We start from the raw sequence: 13,305 nt of genomic DNA on the forward strand, positions 1-13,305 counted from the left end.
GTAGGATATGAAACAATTTTCAGTGCCTTAAATCCTCACCATTTGAAAACTATTCTTTCACTCACTCATTCTTAACAATTGCTGTTTCCTTTCTTTCATATGTCTTTGTTTTTTAATATTAGCTTTAAAATTACTTACAGAATTAATGAAGGGACTAATCTTTATTTTAAGGTCCCTCTTAATTAAAGTCTACTGGGATCTAATCACTCCGTGTCAAGTAAAAGGGAGGAGAAGAATAGACCACCCTAATGCCTATCTGAACACTATTTATTGAAAGTAACAACAGCATGAAAACATCTGCCTCAAAGAAAATTTTATTCAAAGGCCTAATATCTAGAAAGATGATCTATTTTTCCCATAATAAGCTAGGAATACAGATTAAATTGGGGGATATTGTACAGGGAAAGGGATAGATACTGCCAAAAACTCAAACTGCTGACATAAAAGCCACACCATACAAACCTCTGATGACTTCTTCTATTTTTTTCCTACTACTGAATGGGACTCTGTTGTTAGCCATAAAAACTTAACAGGGATCTCTGGTATTTTTCATACAGAATTTAAAATAACAAATATATTAAATGTTTCTACACAATGCTATAGAACACCTAAACTTTGCTTTCTTTGTCTCCAAACTTAAACACATATACACACACTCAGTATCTTACAGAGGTGTTTCTTGTTATATAGATAAGACTTAATAGAGATTTATGTGTCATATCACACAACAGAAATATTTTAAATATGCAGGTACCAATACAGGGAAAATGGAACTTTTTAAAAAAGTAATATAGGTGTTTAAAAATGCTATAATAAAAACTGAGGTTGTTAAACAACCAAAAAAAAATACCAGTTTTAAAAGGAAAAGAGAAGAATATCAAATAATAAATGCATAGATCACAGGTAGATTATTTTAATAACTGAACAAGTTCTACGAAAACTAAAATGAAAAACATAAGTACAAAGTCAATAAAGACATTTGTAAAGAGGAAAAATGTTAATGATACCATCTTTGAAGGTAGAGCCTATTTCACTTATTGGGATTCCACTGAAAAATACTTCATTGGGCTAAAATATGAGGGAAAGGAAATTTGTGAAGATAGGCATAAAATTGGAAATTGAAGATGAACCAAATAGAGAAAATTAAACAACACCTTATTGGTGGTGGTGGGCATAAACGATTTAGTTAATCAAAAAAATATTAGAAGTTAATGTGTTTATTAAATAGGTTCCTAGCAATCATTATATCCCAAAACTATTTCGGAAGGAGGAATTTTCTTCCACTTCCCTCCCTGTGCTCTGAAGCTGCGGATTAGGGATAATCGGCTTGAGGAACTTGAATTCATTGGTCCCAGATCCTCCCGTCAGACACATCTCGTACTGGTAGCTGTGCGACAGGGTCCCCGCGCCGCTGACGTCCACCAGGTGGCCCGCAAAGGGGCCCTCGGCCACCGGGCAGCCGCCCCCCGACGCCGCCCGGCTCCTCCGGCACAGCCGCACCGCCACGAACACCAGCACCGACAACAGGAAGAGCGACGACACCGACGCCAAGGCCACCACCAGGTAGACGGTGAGCGGGTCGGCCCGGGCCTCGGCCGCCGCCGCGTCCGGCAGCGGCAGGTAGGGCTGCGAGAAGCCGTCCACCAGCAGCACGTGCAGCGTGACGCTGGCCGACAGCGGCGGCTCGCCGTTGTCCTTGACCAGCACCACCAGCCTGTGCTGGACGGCGTCGCGCTCGCTCAGCGGCCTGGCCGTGCGCACCTCGCCGTTGTGCGCCCACACGCCGAACAGCCCGGGCTCCGTGGCCCTGAGCAGCTGGTACGACAGCCAGGCGTTCTGGCCCGAGTCGCCGTCCACCGCCACCACCTTGGTCACCAGGTAGCCCGCCTCGGCCGCCCTGGGCACCAGCTCGCTGCAGGGCGCCGAGCCGTTCTGCGGCGGGTACAGCACGAAGGGCGAGTTGTCGTTGGCGTCCACCACCAGCACGCGCACCAGCGCCTGGCTGCTGAGCGCCGGCGAGCCGCGGTCGGCCGCGCCCACGCGGAACTCGAACGCGCGCAGCGCCTCGAAGTCCAGGGACCTGAGCGCGAACAGCTGCCCGTTGTCCGCGTTGATGGACACCAGCGAGGCCAGGGGCAGCCGCGGGTCGTGCGGCGGCAGCAGCGAGTAGGTGACCTGCGCGTTGGCGCCCGAGTCTCTGTCCGTGGCGCTCACGCTGCCGATGTGCAGGGCGGGGCTGTTGTTCTCGCGCACCCGCAGGGTGTAGGCGCTTTGGCTGAAGGCCGGGGCGTTGTCGTTGACGTCGGACACCGTCACCGTTATGTTGTGCTGGGTTTTCAGCCTGGGGGTGCCCAGGTCAGTGACGGTGATGGTGATGTTGTACTCGGCCTGGCTCTCTCTGTCCAGCGGTCTCTCTGTTACTAGGGTGTAAAAGTTTTCCAAGGAAGATTTCAGAAGAAAGGGTAGATCATCTTGAATGGAGCAATTTATTTTCCCGTTTTCTTCTGAATCAAGGTCTGAAACACTGAGAACTGCAACCACAACCTCAGGCGAGTTCTCAGGTATATGTCTAGTAAATGCAGACACGGTGACTTCCGGGGCATTGTCGTTCACATCCATGACTTGAGTCAGAACGGTGCATTTTCCGGAAAGACTGCCAGCATCTCTGGCCTCGATATTGACCTCATAGAACTGTATTCTTTCGAAATCAAGTTGTTTTTTCAGCCGAATTTCTCCTGTCTTTGGGTGGATCTGAAAGGTTTTGCAAATCTCTTCAGAAGCCTGGAAAAGTGAATAGGAAATCTCTCCGTTGACTCCTGTGTCTACATCGGTAGCAGAGACTGTGACAATCAGGAAGTCAATGGGACTGTCCTCAGGAATCTGCACCCTATATAGAGGCTGCTCAAATTCGGGGGCATTATCATTGATGTCCACGACTTCGATGTAGATCTGAGCGATGCCAGACCTGGGTGGCGAGCCGCCATCCTGAGCTGTAAGGGTTAACCTGAGCTCAGATTCCTGCTCCCGATCTAGGGCTTTGTCCAGCACCAATTCAGGATATTTACTGCCATCGCTGCGTTTGCGGGTAAGGACCCGAAAGTAGGAATTGGGGCTAATTACATAGTTCTCAATATTATTTCGGCCCACGTCCACATCCTGAGCGTTCTTCAGTGGAAATGTAGTTCCAGGTGGACTGCTCTCTGATATTTTTAACAACATATCTCGGTCTATGAATACCGGGGAATGGTCATTTATGTCTATTACCTGTAACTCAGCTTGAAAAAACTCTAAGGGATTTTCTAGCAACACCTGGAAACGCAGCACACAGGGGTCCGTGTGACCGCACAATTCCTCCCGGTCCAGTTTTTCATTTAGCAACAGATCTCCAGTTTCCTGATCAAGCTGCAAATGTAGTTTGTTCCCTTTGGAAATGACCCTAGCTCCCCGCTTGGAGAGTTCCCCCTGACCCAGTCCCAGGTCCTTTACTAAATTGGTTACAAATGTATGCCCCTCAGTTTCCTCCACCACAGAATAGCTCCTAGGTTCCAAGCCCGCATGAGATAAGCCCAAGAGGAGAATGAATAAAAGGACTTGCCTTTGTCTGCAAATGAGCTTCCCGCTGGTCTCCATTGTTCTTTTCTGGTAAAGCCTCCCTGGGGGGTGGTTCTGCTGAACTGTAAAGACTTCAGAATCCAAGACTTGTGGCTCTTTCCCAAGATACCTCAGAAATATTCCAGTGAGTGCTCCTATTAGAGGACCCAGTCCTTCCAGTCCTCCCTCCCACGGCATCCAAGCTTCCCGTGGGCTTCCAGGTTCTGCTGCTTAGTTTTGCCTGTTAATGGAGTCGCAGCTGCAGGGCTGGTTTGTACCTTCTTATCCTGCAGCGCCACCAGGCGTCCTCATAGGATCTTACATTTTCTGGGATGAAAATGGATGCAGTATTCCTAACTCTTGCCTGTATAAACTATATGGAGCCTTACCTTTACTATCCCTAGACTTTACGGTGTAGACAATTGTCTGAGGGCCAGACAAGAGAAAAAACACTAGTAGGGACTTTCTGCTTTTCTACTTCCAGCAAAAAGAAAATATGTATGTAACAACCTAGCTAAGAAGAAAGAATATGTGCAGAAATTCTTTAAAATATACAGTTGGAGTCATATAGAAAACTTTCAGAGTTATATACTTCTGTTGCCATGAACTATGGGAATAATTAGTAGCTATGAACCTTGGACAAATTATTTAACCTTGTCTCAGTTTCCCTACCTGTAAGGTGGAGATATCTACCACATAGGGCTACAGTAAGTTTCCCCATCTTACAGATGAGGAACTGAGGCAGAAAGATATTAACCTGCACACACACACACACACACACACACACACACACACACTGGGCATGTAATTTGATGCCCTCAGGTAGCAGTTTACATGAGTCCATTGCCATGATTAGAAAAACACCCAAGATTCATGTGGTAGGATGCATGAGCAGGATTATTCAGATAGAAGTTATCATGTCAAATGATGAAACAAGGAAAGGCTGGAGAGTTTGTCTAATAGAGGTATCTGTAACTGCAGTGCTGATTCTGTATCTCAGAAGGATGTCCTAATTTTGTTAACTCCTCTTCTTACAGTGTCATTTGTAAAAAACTTGTTATTATGAGAAATCCAAACCCCATAAAGAAGAATAGTATGATGAATCTCCAGGTACTCATAACTAGCTTCAACAATTATCAATATTTTTCCATAATTGCCCACTTTATCTGCCCATCATTTTCCCATCTCAAACTAAGTTTTCACCCATAAATACTTCATTATGCATCTCCAACTTTTAATGACTTAAAAAAAACCAACTACAATGCCATTCCCGTACCTAAGAAATTAGGTTAACATTATTTAATATCCACCTAGGTTCAAATTTCTCCAATTCTTTCAAAGTTGTTATGGTTGTTTGAATCAAGACCCAAACAAGATCCACCAAGCATTATATTTCCTTGGTATGTGTCTTAATTTCTTTCATTGTGTAAAATTCCCTCCTCCCTTTTCCCCTTTCATTGATTCGTTGGAAAAATTGTGGATAATTTTATCCTGACATTATGAAAACAATTTAAGATTTTACTGCTGTGAGGTTTTTTCTTTTGCCCTTAGGCTATATCCCATTAGTAATTCACAGTAATAGCACTATTTTAAGAGTTACCAGTACTTCACTTATAATACATTTAGAATAGTTATGTAAGAATTATCTGGATAATTGTTAAAGAAAAATAATGACAGATTATTGCTTCTCAAACAAAGCTTCTCAACTCTTCAGAATCTCTAAGCAATTTGATGATAATTTGTTTCTTTAATATGATATATTTAAACCATTCTTTTCTTATACTATCCTGATTCAGCAACTGCAACATATTGAATAGGAAAGTAATTTTTTTTTAAAAAACTTTAAAATTAAGGAAGGAAATGTGTTTTAAAAGTAAGTAAGGACCACTGGAGAAGTATTACTGCCATGTGAGCAAAAAATAAACTAATGAAACAATCAAAATTATGCATTATTTCTAATCAGGGCCATTAACTTTTCTGTGAAATAAAGGTTTTGTGTTCAGATAACAAGGAGAAAGCACTTCCAATATTTTTTTACTTAAGCTTTGGTCAGATCACAGCTTTAATAATGATAGTTGAATAATTGATCCAGAAAAGCTGGATTATTGGTAAATGAGAACATATAACCACAGACCACTACATACATTATTATTTCCAAATGTAAAAAGACTGAATAAGAATATTAACATGAGAAGACTTCTCCTTAATCAGGGAGAAACTTGCCAGGTGATATTTAATGACAGAAAACAATATAGCATCATAGCAAGTTCTCAGAGTCAGATCTAGGAGAGATGCTCAGCTCTACCATTTATTAGTTGGTGACCCTAGTGAATTCACTGGACCTCTCCATAGATGTTGATTTGCTCATTTCTAAAGATACCTCATAGGTTTACTTCTTTTTTTTTTTTTTTTTAAGATTTTATTTATTTATTTGACAGAGAGAGACACAGCGAGAGAGGGAACACAAGCAGGTGGAGTGGCAGAGGGAGAAGCAGGCGTCCCATGGAGCAGGGAGCCTGATGCGGGGCTCGATCCCAGGACCCTGGGATCATGACCTGAGCCGAAGGCAGACGCTTAACGACTGAGCCACCCAGGCGCCCCTCATAGGTTTACTTCTAAGATTAAAAGTGTTAACATAATGTATGATGCATAGTAAGTGCTTTTTAAAAAGCTTTAAAAGATACTCTACAACCAACAGTTCTAAAACTAAGAGTAGTTATAGTACAACACTCCAACTCAGAAAATAAGAGTAGCAATAAACTTTAAAGACAAAACCAACTTAAAACATCTCAAACAAGATTTTCATGTAATAGATTGCCAACAATGCATAATTGTTTGAGATAAACTACAAGACATATACATTCCATGCTTCGTGGAAGTTTCCTAGGGCTAAAGGTGGATCCGTTTCTCTGTGAAGAAATTTGTTCTAGGACTTTAACAATATTTGAAATACTATGAAAGCAATTTTCTACAAGTAACTCAGGATGAATTTCATAATAAAAATATACTTTCACAATATGAGCATTTATTTTTCATCCTTTATCAGAAACCCAAATCATTCTGACAGGAGGGATATTCTTCCACTTCCCTCCCTGTGCTCTGAAACTTCAGATTAGGGATAATGGGCTTGAGGAACTTGAACTCATTGGTCCCAGATCCTCCCGTCAGACACACCTCGTACCGGTAGCTGTGCGACAGGGTCCCCGCGCCGCTGACGTCCACCAGGTGGCCCGCAAAGGGGCCCTCGGCCACCGGGCAGCCGCCCCCCGACGCCGCCCGGCTCCTCCGGCACAGCCGCACCGCCACGAACACCAGCACCGACAACAGGAAGAGCGACGACACCGACGCCAAGGCCACCACCAGGTAGACGGTGAGCGGGTCGGCCCGGGCCTCGGCCGCCGCCGCGTCCGGCAGCGGCAGGTAGGGCTGCGAGAAGCCGTCCACCAGCAGCACGTGCAGCGTGACGCTGGCCGACAGCGGCGGCTCGCCGTTGTCCTTGACCAGCACCACCAGCCTGTGCTGGACGGCGTCGCGCTCGCTCAGCGGCCTGGCCGTGCGCACCTCGCCGTTGTGCGCCCACACGCCGAACAGCCCGGGCTCCGTGGCCCTGAGCAGCTGGTACGACAGCCAGGCGTTCTGGCCCGAGTCGCCGTCCACCGCCACCACCTTGGTCACCAGGTAGCCCGCCTCGGCCGCCCTGGGCACCAGCTCGCTGCAGGGCGCCGAGCCGTTCTGCGGCGGGTACAGCACGAAGGGCGAGTTGTCGTTGGCGTCCACCACCAGCACGCGCACCAGCGCCTGGCTGCTGAGCGCCGGCGAGCCGCGGTCGGCCGCGCCCACGCCGAACTCGAACGCGCGCAGCGCCTCGAAGTCCAGGGACCTGAGCGCGAACAGCTGCCCGTTGTCCGCGTTGATGGACACCAGCGAGGCCAGGGGCAGCCGCGGGTCGTGCGGCGGCAGCAGCGAGTAGGTGACCTGCGCGTTGGCGCCCGAGTCTCTGTCCGTGGCGCTCACGCTGCCGATGTGCAGGGCGGGGCTGTTGTTCTCGCGCACCCGCAGGGTGTAGGCGCTTTGGCTGAAGGCCGGGGCGTTGTCGTTGACGTCGGACACCGTCACCGTTATGTTGTGCTGGGTTTTCAGCCTGGGGGTGCCCAGGTCAGTGACGGTGATGGTGATGTTGTACTCGGCCTGGCTCTCTCTGTCTAGGGGTCTCTTTGTTACCAGGGTGTAGAAATTCTCTACTGATGGCTTCAGGACGAAGGGGAGATGGTCTTGGACGGAACACACCATCTTTGCATTGTTCCCTGAATCTCTGTCTCTAATCCTAAAGACAGCTACTACTGTCTCTGGTGAGTTTTCTGCAATTGGGCTAGTAAGTGACGACATGAGCAGTTCCGGTGGATTATCATTTACATCTGTTACATGGACCACCACAGTACATTTTCCAGAAAGCCCTCCACCATCTTTGGCCTGAATAGTTAATGTATAAGTTTGTATTGCCTCGTAGTTCAATTCAGCTTTAAGATGAAGATTGCCAGATGTTGAATTGATTTGAAACGTTTTGAGAATTCTTTCAGTAGCGTAAAAAAATGCATAGACTATTTCTCCATTACTTCCGGTATCTAGATCTCTAGCTGACACAGCGACAACCAGCGAGCCAACAGGGCTGTTCTCGGGCACCTGCACCTTGTAAAGCGACTCTACAAATTCAGGGACGTTGTCATTTATGTCCAAAACTAGGATGCGTATGAGGGTGGTTCCCGATCTGGGCGGAGAGCCGCCATCCAAGGCGGTGAGGGTTAACCTGAGCTCAGGAACCTCTTCACGATCCAGCACTCTATCCAGTACCAATTCGGGATAAACATTCCCCTCCCCGCTATCACGGATATTAATATGGAAATAGACATTGGAGCTAATGGTGTAGTTTCTCAGGTTGTTGATTCCAACATCTGAATCCTGTGCACTTTCTAGGAGAAATGTTGCCCCTGGAGTAGTACTTTCTAATATGTCCAAGGTAATCTCTCTATCTAGAAATACTGGAGAATGATCATTGATGTCTCTGACCCATAGTTCAGCACGGAAAATCTGAAAAGGCTTTTCAAGTAACAACTGGAAAGGCAGCACACACGGCTCTGTGGGGCCGCACAGTTCCTCTCGGTCTAATTTCTCATTTAGAAGCAAATCACCAGTAAGCGGATTGAGGAGTAAAAATCGTATGTTCTCATCTGAAACGATTCTAGATCCCCGAGCTGACAGTTCCCCCGCCCCCAACCCCAGATCAATTGCTAGGTTGGCCAGAAAGGTCCCTCTGTCCGTTTCCTCTGCCACAAAATACCGAAGCGGTTCTGCGCCAGCCCAAGACACTCCCAAAAACACACAAAGAAATAACACTTGCCTTTTCTGCACTGCACGCACCACTCTGGCCTCCATTCTTTGTTTTAGCAATCTTTCAAAACCACGTTCACTCGGCCTCAAGCAGCTCTCAGAAATGGCAGAAACCGAATCCTTAGAAATGAGCTGGATAATAGCAATGCTCGTGGGGAAGAGTCCCACTTTTCCCCAACTCCATCACCACGGTTTCCTTCCCTCTACTTTTCTTGTCTGGCCAGCTTTCCTCTGAACACTGGAAATTCTAACATCCTTTGTGCGGATATTTCCCCCTCTTTTTAGCCAGCAGCGCCACCTTGCGTTTTGTGGATGTTATTCTCTTTTTCAAGACTAGAACAAAAAGATGGCGGATCAGAGGAACTGCAACAGGAGTGATTTTTTTTACCCCCAAGTGTCTTTGCGGTTTTATTATATCTTTTTCCTCAGATGGTCACGGTAATGTTAGTAGTTTACATTGATTTTCCCTCTGATAGTCTGAATTTTCAGAAAAATAAATTTGTTGTTTTCCTTAATCTGGGAACATGAAATTAAATTCTGCCTTCCCACCAGGAGTAAATCTTAAGAAAACTTTCTCCAGTTTTTAAATGAGTTCGTTTTGGTGGCTTTTCTGGTGGTATATCTATGACTCTCTTTCCCATTTTACTTTTGGTTTTCGATCTGTCCAGGTTTTGTTTAATTTTAAAGTAATTTGTATTTAATTTTATAAGCCATTCATTTTCTCTAGGTTTGCAAAATTCATTCTATTTTTTTTATCTTTAGGTATATCCCTATTTGTTAGTAATGTTTAATGTTTTGTCTCCTTTTTATTCTTGGGGAGACTTGCAAGGTCTATATTTTGCTGATATTTTAATATGCATTTTTTTCCAAAAAGGTATATGAACTTGGTTCAAAATCAAATATTACTAAGTGGCTTAGAATAAAATACAATTGTTTTCTGCCCTTTCCTTACTTTCCTAGCTCCCTTCCCAATAGCCAGCCACTTTAATCTCTTTGTTATCTCTTCTGCTTTATTCTGTATTCTGCTGTATTTTGATTAATTTTAGACATTATCAATTGACTCCTTATGTTGGATTAGGTTTTAGCTCTTGTACACTTTCAAGGTCGGTTCATGCCTTCCTTTAGTTGCAGTATCATTGGGAATATTATTGTGTACAAATTATATTTTCTTTCTCACTTTTTTTCTTGAAGTTAATAATTGCCTTGCTTTTTCATTTACTTGATTTTCTTTTTTTAATATTTTATTTATTTGAGAGAGAGAGAGCACAAGCAAGAGGGAGAGGGAAAGGAAGAAGCAGACTCTCCGCTGAGTGCAGAGTGGGAAGCTGGGCTTGATCCCAGGATGCTGAGATCATGACCTGAGCCGAAGTCAGACGCTTTACTGACTGAGCCACCCAGGTGCCCCTATTTGATTTTCTTTATATTTATCACTTGTTCTTCCCATACCTCCAATTGCTTCCCAGTAGGATTTTCCACATGACCATTCCCGTATCTCCTGAGATAGCAATTTTCTTTAAATTGGGTGGTTGTTCTCAAAATGTGCTGCATTGCTATCATCCTGGAACATTTCTTTGCCGTCGTGCTTGGAATTCTGTTTGCCTTTTGTTCTGGTTGGATTTCCTATTTCAAGGGTTTTATTTCTTCCTCCTTTTTGGTTAACTCTATGATTTTAATAGATCACATCCTATAATAGTTTCATCTGATTGAGGAGATGTCAGGGGACTTGCTGATGATATCCTCCAAAATGCCTGTCTCTTGAGTTATACAGCTCCAAATTGGACTAGTTTGCCCTTGAGACACAGTTGTCATCATGGGATCATCCTTGAACATCATCTAGAGATTCATTTCACTTCTTTTTTCAATATTCTCTTTTCTGTTTCTTCTGATTTCCTCTCTCTTGGACTACTCTAGCATTTTGATAGATATCTTCTAGTAGTTTCCAGAGAAGAGTGTATGAGAGTTAAATTTTGCTGTGACCTTGAGTGTATTAAAATATCTTTAGTCTACCCTTGAACTTGATTGAAAATTTGATTATAGAGTTCTAGGTTGAAAATATTTTTTCTTCAGAATTTTAAAATATTTTGTCAGTGAGTTCCCAAACCAATGTATTTGTTAAGAACTCTAAGGCGAATCTTATTTTATATCTTCCTGTATGTGACCTGTATTTTTATTTCTTGTAGTATTTTGTCATTGCACCAAGCATTTTCAAATTAAACACTGATGTGTCATGGTTTGAGTTTATCTTCATCCATTGACAATTAGTAAGTCCTTTCTACTAGGAAATTAATTTCCTTCAGCTCTTAGAAATTTTCTTGAATTACTTCACGGATAATTCTTTTGTTTGTTTCTCTCTCTCTCTCAGTTACTACAAATCAGATGTTGGGCCTCTTTACGATCTCTAATTTCCTTATTTTTTTTCTGTTTGTCATCTTAAAATACTTTTTGCAATATTTCCTGGAATATTTTCTTAACTTTACCTTCAAGCTCTTCTTGAGATTTTCATCTCATTATGTTCATATTTTGCAAGAGCCCTCTTTGTTAAGAGGATGTTTTCAAGAGAGCCCTCTGTACTTATTTCTCAGATATAATAACTTCTTTTCTCATCTGATGATATTAATTATAGTTGTTTTTTTTTTTTTAGATTTTATTTATTTGACATAGAGAGACACAGCGAGAGAGGGAACACAAGCAGGGGGAGTGGGAGAGGGAGAAGCAGGCTTCCCGCCAAGCAGGGAGCCCAATGCGCGGAGCTCGATCCGAGGACCCTGGGATCATGACCTGAGCAGAAGACAGACGCTTAACGACGGAGCCACCCAGGCACCCCTAATTATAGTTGTTTTTTTCAGGTTTTCTTCTCTGCAAACTTTTTCTCCAATTTACCTTCTTTCCTCTTTGCTTGGTTTTTGTTTCTGTTTTTCTTTTTAGAAACTTTCTTCAGGTGTCTCATTCAGGTGTCTGTTCTTAATTTAATTTGGTATACTAAGAGGCTAAGTGATAGCTCTGAGCATGTTGGCAGGGTTTATCCATTTTAATATGTACTCTAAGGTGAACTGAGAGCACTTGTAGTTGGGGAAACCCCAGTGTTAGTCTGATTAGGTCTTTCTACTTGGACTGGTCAGACTACTCAACTCTATAAAATCTTCTACCCAAAAGGAAAAGGCATAGATTGAAAAGGTAAAGGATTGATGGGAGAAGAGAGGTGGAGATCTACATCACTCAGGATATGCTAGGTAATGCTTCAGTATCAAACAACTCCAAATCTCAGTGGCTTAAGACAATTAAGGTGGATTCCTTTCTTATACTACAATATCCTATACAGTTCAGCGTGGAGCCCTTACAGTGGTCAGTCAGGGATCCAGGTTTCTGGAGACTCCATCTCCACCTATGCTTTCAGGATCGCTATGTTGGAGAAAGTAAATGTGTTAAACCATGTACAGTCTCTGAAAGCTTTAGCGTAGAAGTTATATCATTTCTTCTCACATTTTATTGGCTAAAGGAAATTACATGGTCATACATAATTTAAAGAGGAAATATTGATATTCTGCCAGGGGCGCCTGCATGGCTTAGTTAGTTAAGCATCCAATTTTTTTTTTTTTAAAGATTTTATTTATTTATTTGAGAGAGAGAGAATGAGAGACAGAGAACATGAGAGGGAGAAGCAGACTCCCCGCCGAGCAGGGAGCCCGATGCAGGACTCGATCCCGGGACTCCAGGATCATGACCCGAGCCGAAGGCAGTTGCTTAACCAACTGAGCCACCCAGGCGCCCAAGCATCCAATTCTTGATTTCAGCTCAGGTCATGATCTCAGGGTCATAAAATCGAGCCCTGAGTCAGGCTCCACACTGAGCATGGTGCCTGCTTAAGATTCTCTCTCTGCCCCTCCCCCAACCTTGGTGCGCCCATGCTTTCTTGAAGGAAGGAAGGAAGGAAAGAAGAAAGAAGGAAGAATTCTGCCTTGTATCTGAGACAACTGAAACATCTGTGATTGGCCCCAGTGATTATCACAGCGTTTTAACAATCAGTCAGCATTCAATGTTTAGATGGTCACTTATTTCCACCACCCATATTACCCTGCCCTCAAATTTTTGCCAGTGGAACCTCTAATATAATGACTCTCCTTTTTGCTGTCATGAGAAATCAAAACTCCAGGATCAGAGAAATAGGTTGCTCATTGACTGCAGTGGGGAAAAGTGATCTGCTACAGATTTAACCCCTTTTCAGGCAATTTTAATATGATCCTCCATATTTGGCACCCTATCATCATTTCCAGAGTATCTAGGGCTGACAGCTCTGATGCTTCTGAAAATCCTGCTGTCTAAATAGGATTG

General features: G+C 43.8%; 2 protein-coding genes across 2 annotated transcripts; both read right to left on the reverse strand.

The window, feature by feature from the left end:
• Nucleotides 1-53: 53 nt before the first annotated feature.
• Nucleotides 54-3,854, reverse strand: LOC118555359 (protocadherin beta-13-like). The gene has a single exon (XM_036123467.2). The coding sequence runs from the start codon at nt 3,787-3,789 to the stop codon at nt 1,243-1,245; it is 2,547 nt and encodes an 848-aa protein (XP_035979360.2). The 5' UTR covers nt 3,790-3,854; the 3' UTR covers nt 54-1,242.
• A 1,754-nt stretch (nt 3,855-5,608) lies between these two features.
• PCDHB7 (protocadherin beta 7) lies at nt 5,609-9,202 on the reverse strand. Its single transcript, XM_036123563.2, has one exon. The coding sequence runs from the start codon at nt 9,019-9,021 to the stop codon at nt 6,634-6,636; it is 2,388 nt and encodes a 795-aa protein (XP_035979456.2). The 5' UTR covers nt 9,022-9,202; the 3' UTR covers nt 5,609-6,633.
• Nucleotides 9,203-13,305: the final 4,103 nt, after the last annotated feature.

Source organism: Halichoerus grypus, chromosome 2 (genome assembly GCF_964656455.1).
Source record: "Halichoerus grypus chromosome 2, mHalGry1.hap1.1, whole genome shotgun sequence".
NCBI classification, from domain to species: domain Eukaryota; kingdom Metazoa; phylum Chordata; class Mammalia; order Carnivora; family Phocidae; genus Halichoerus; species Halichoerus grypus.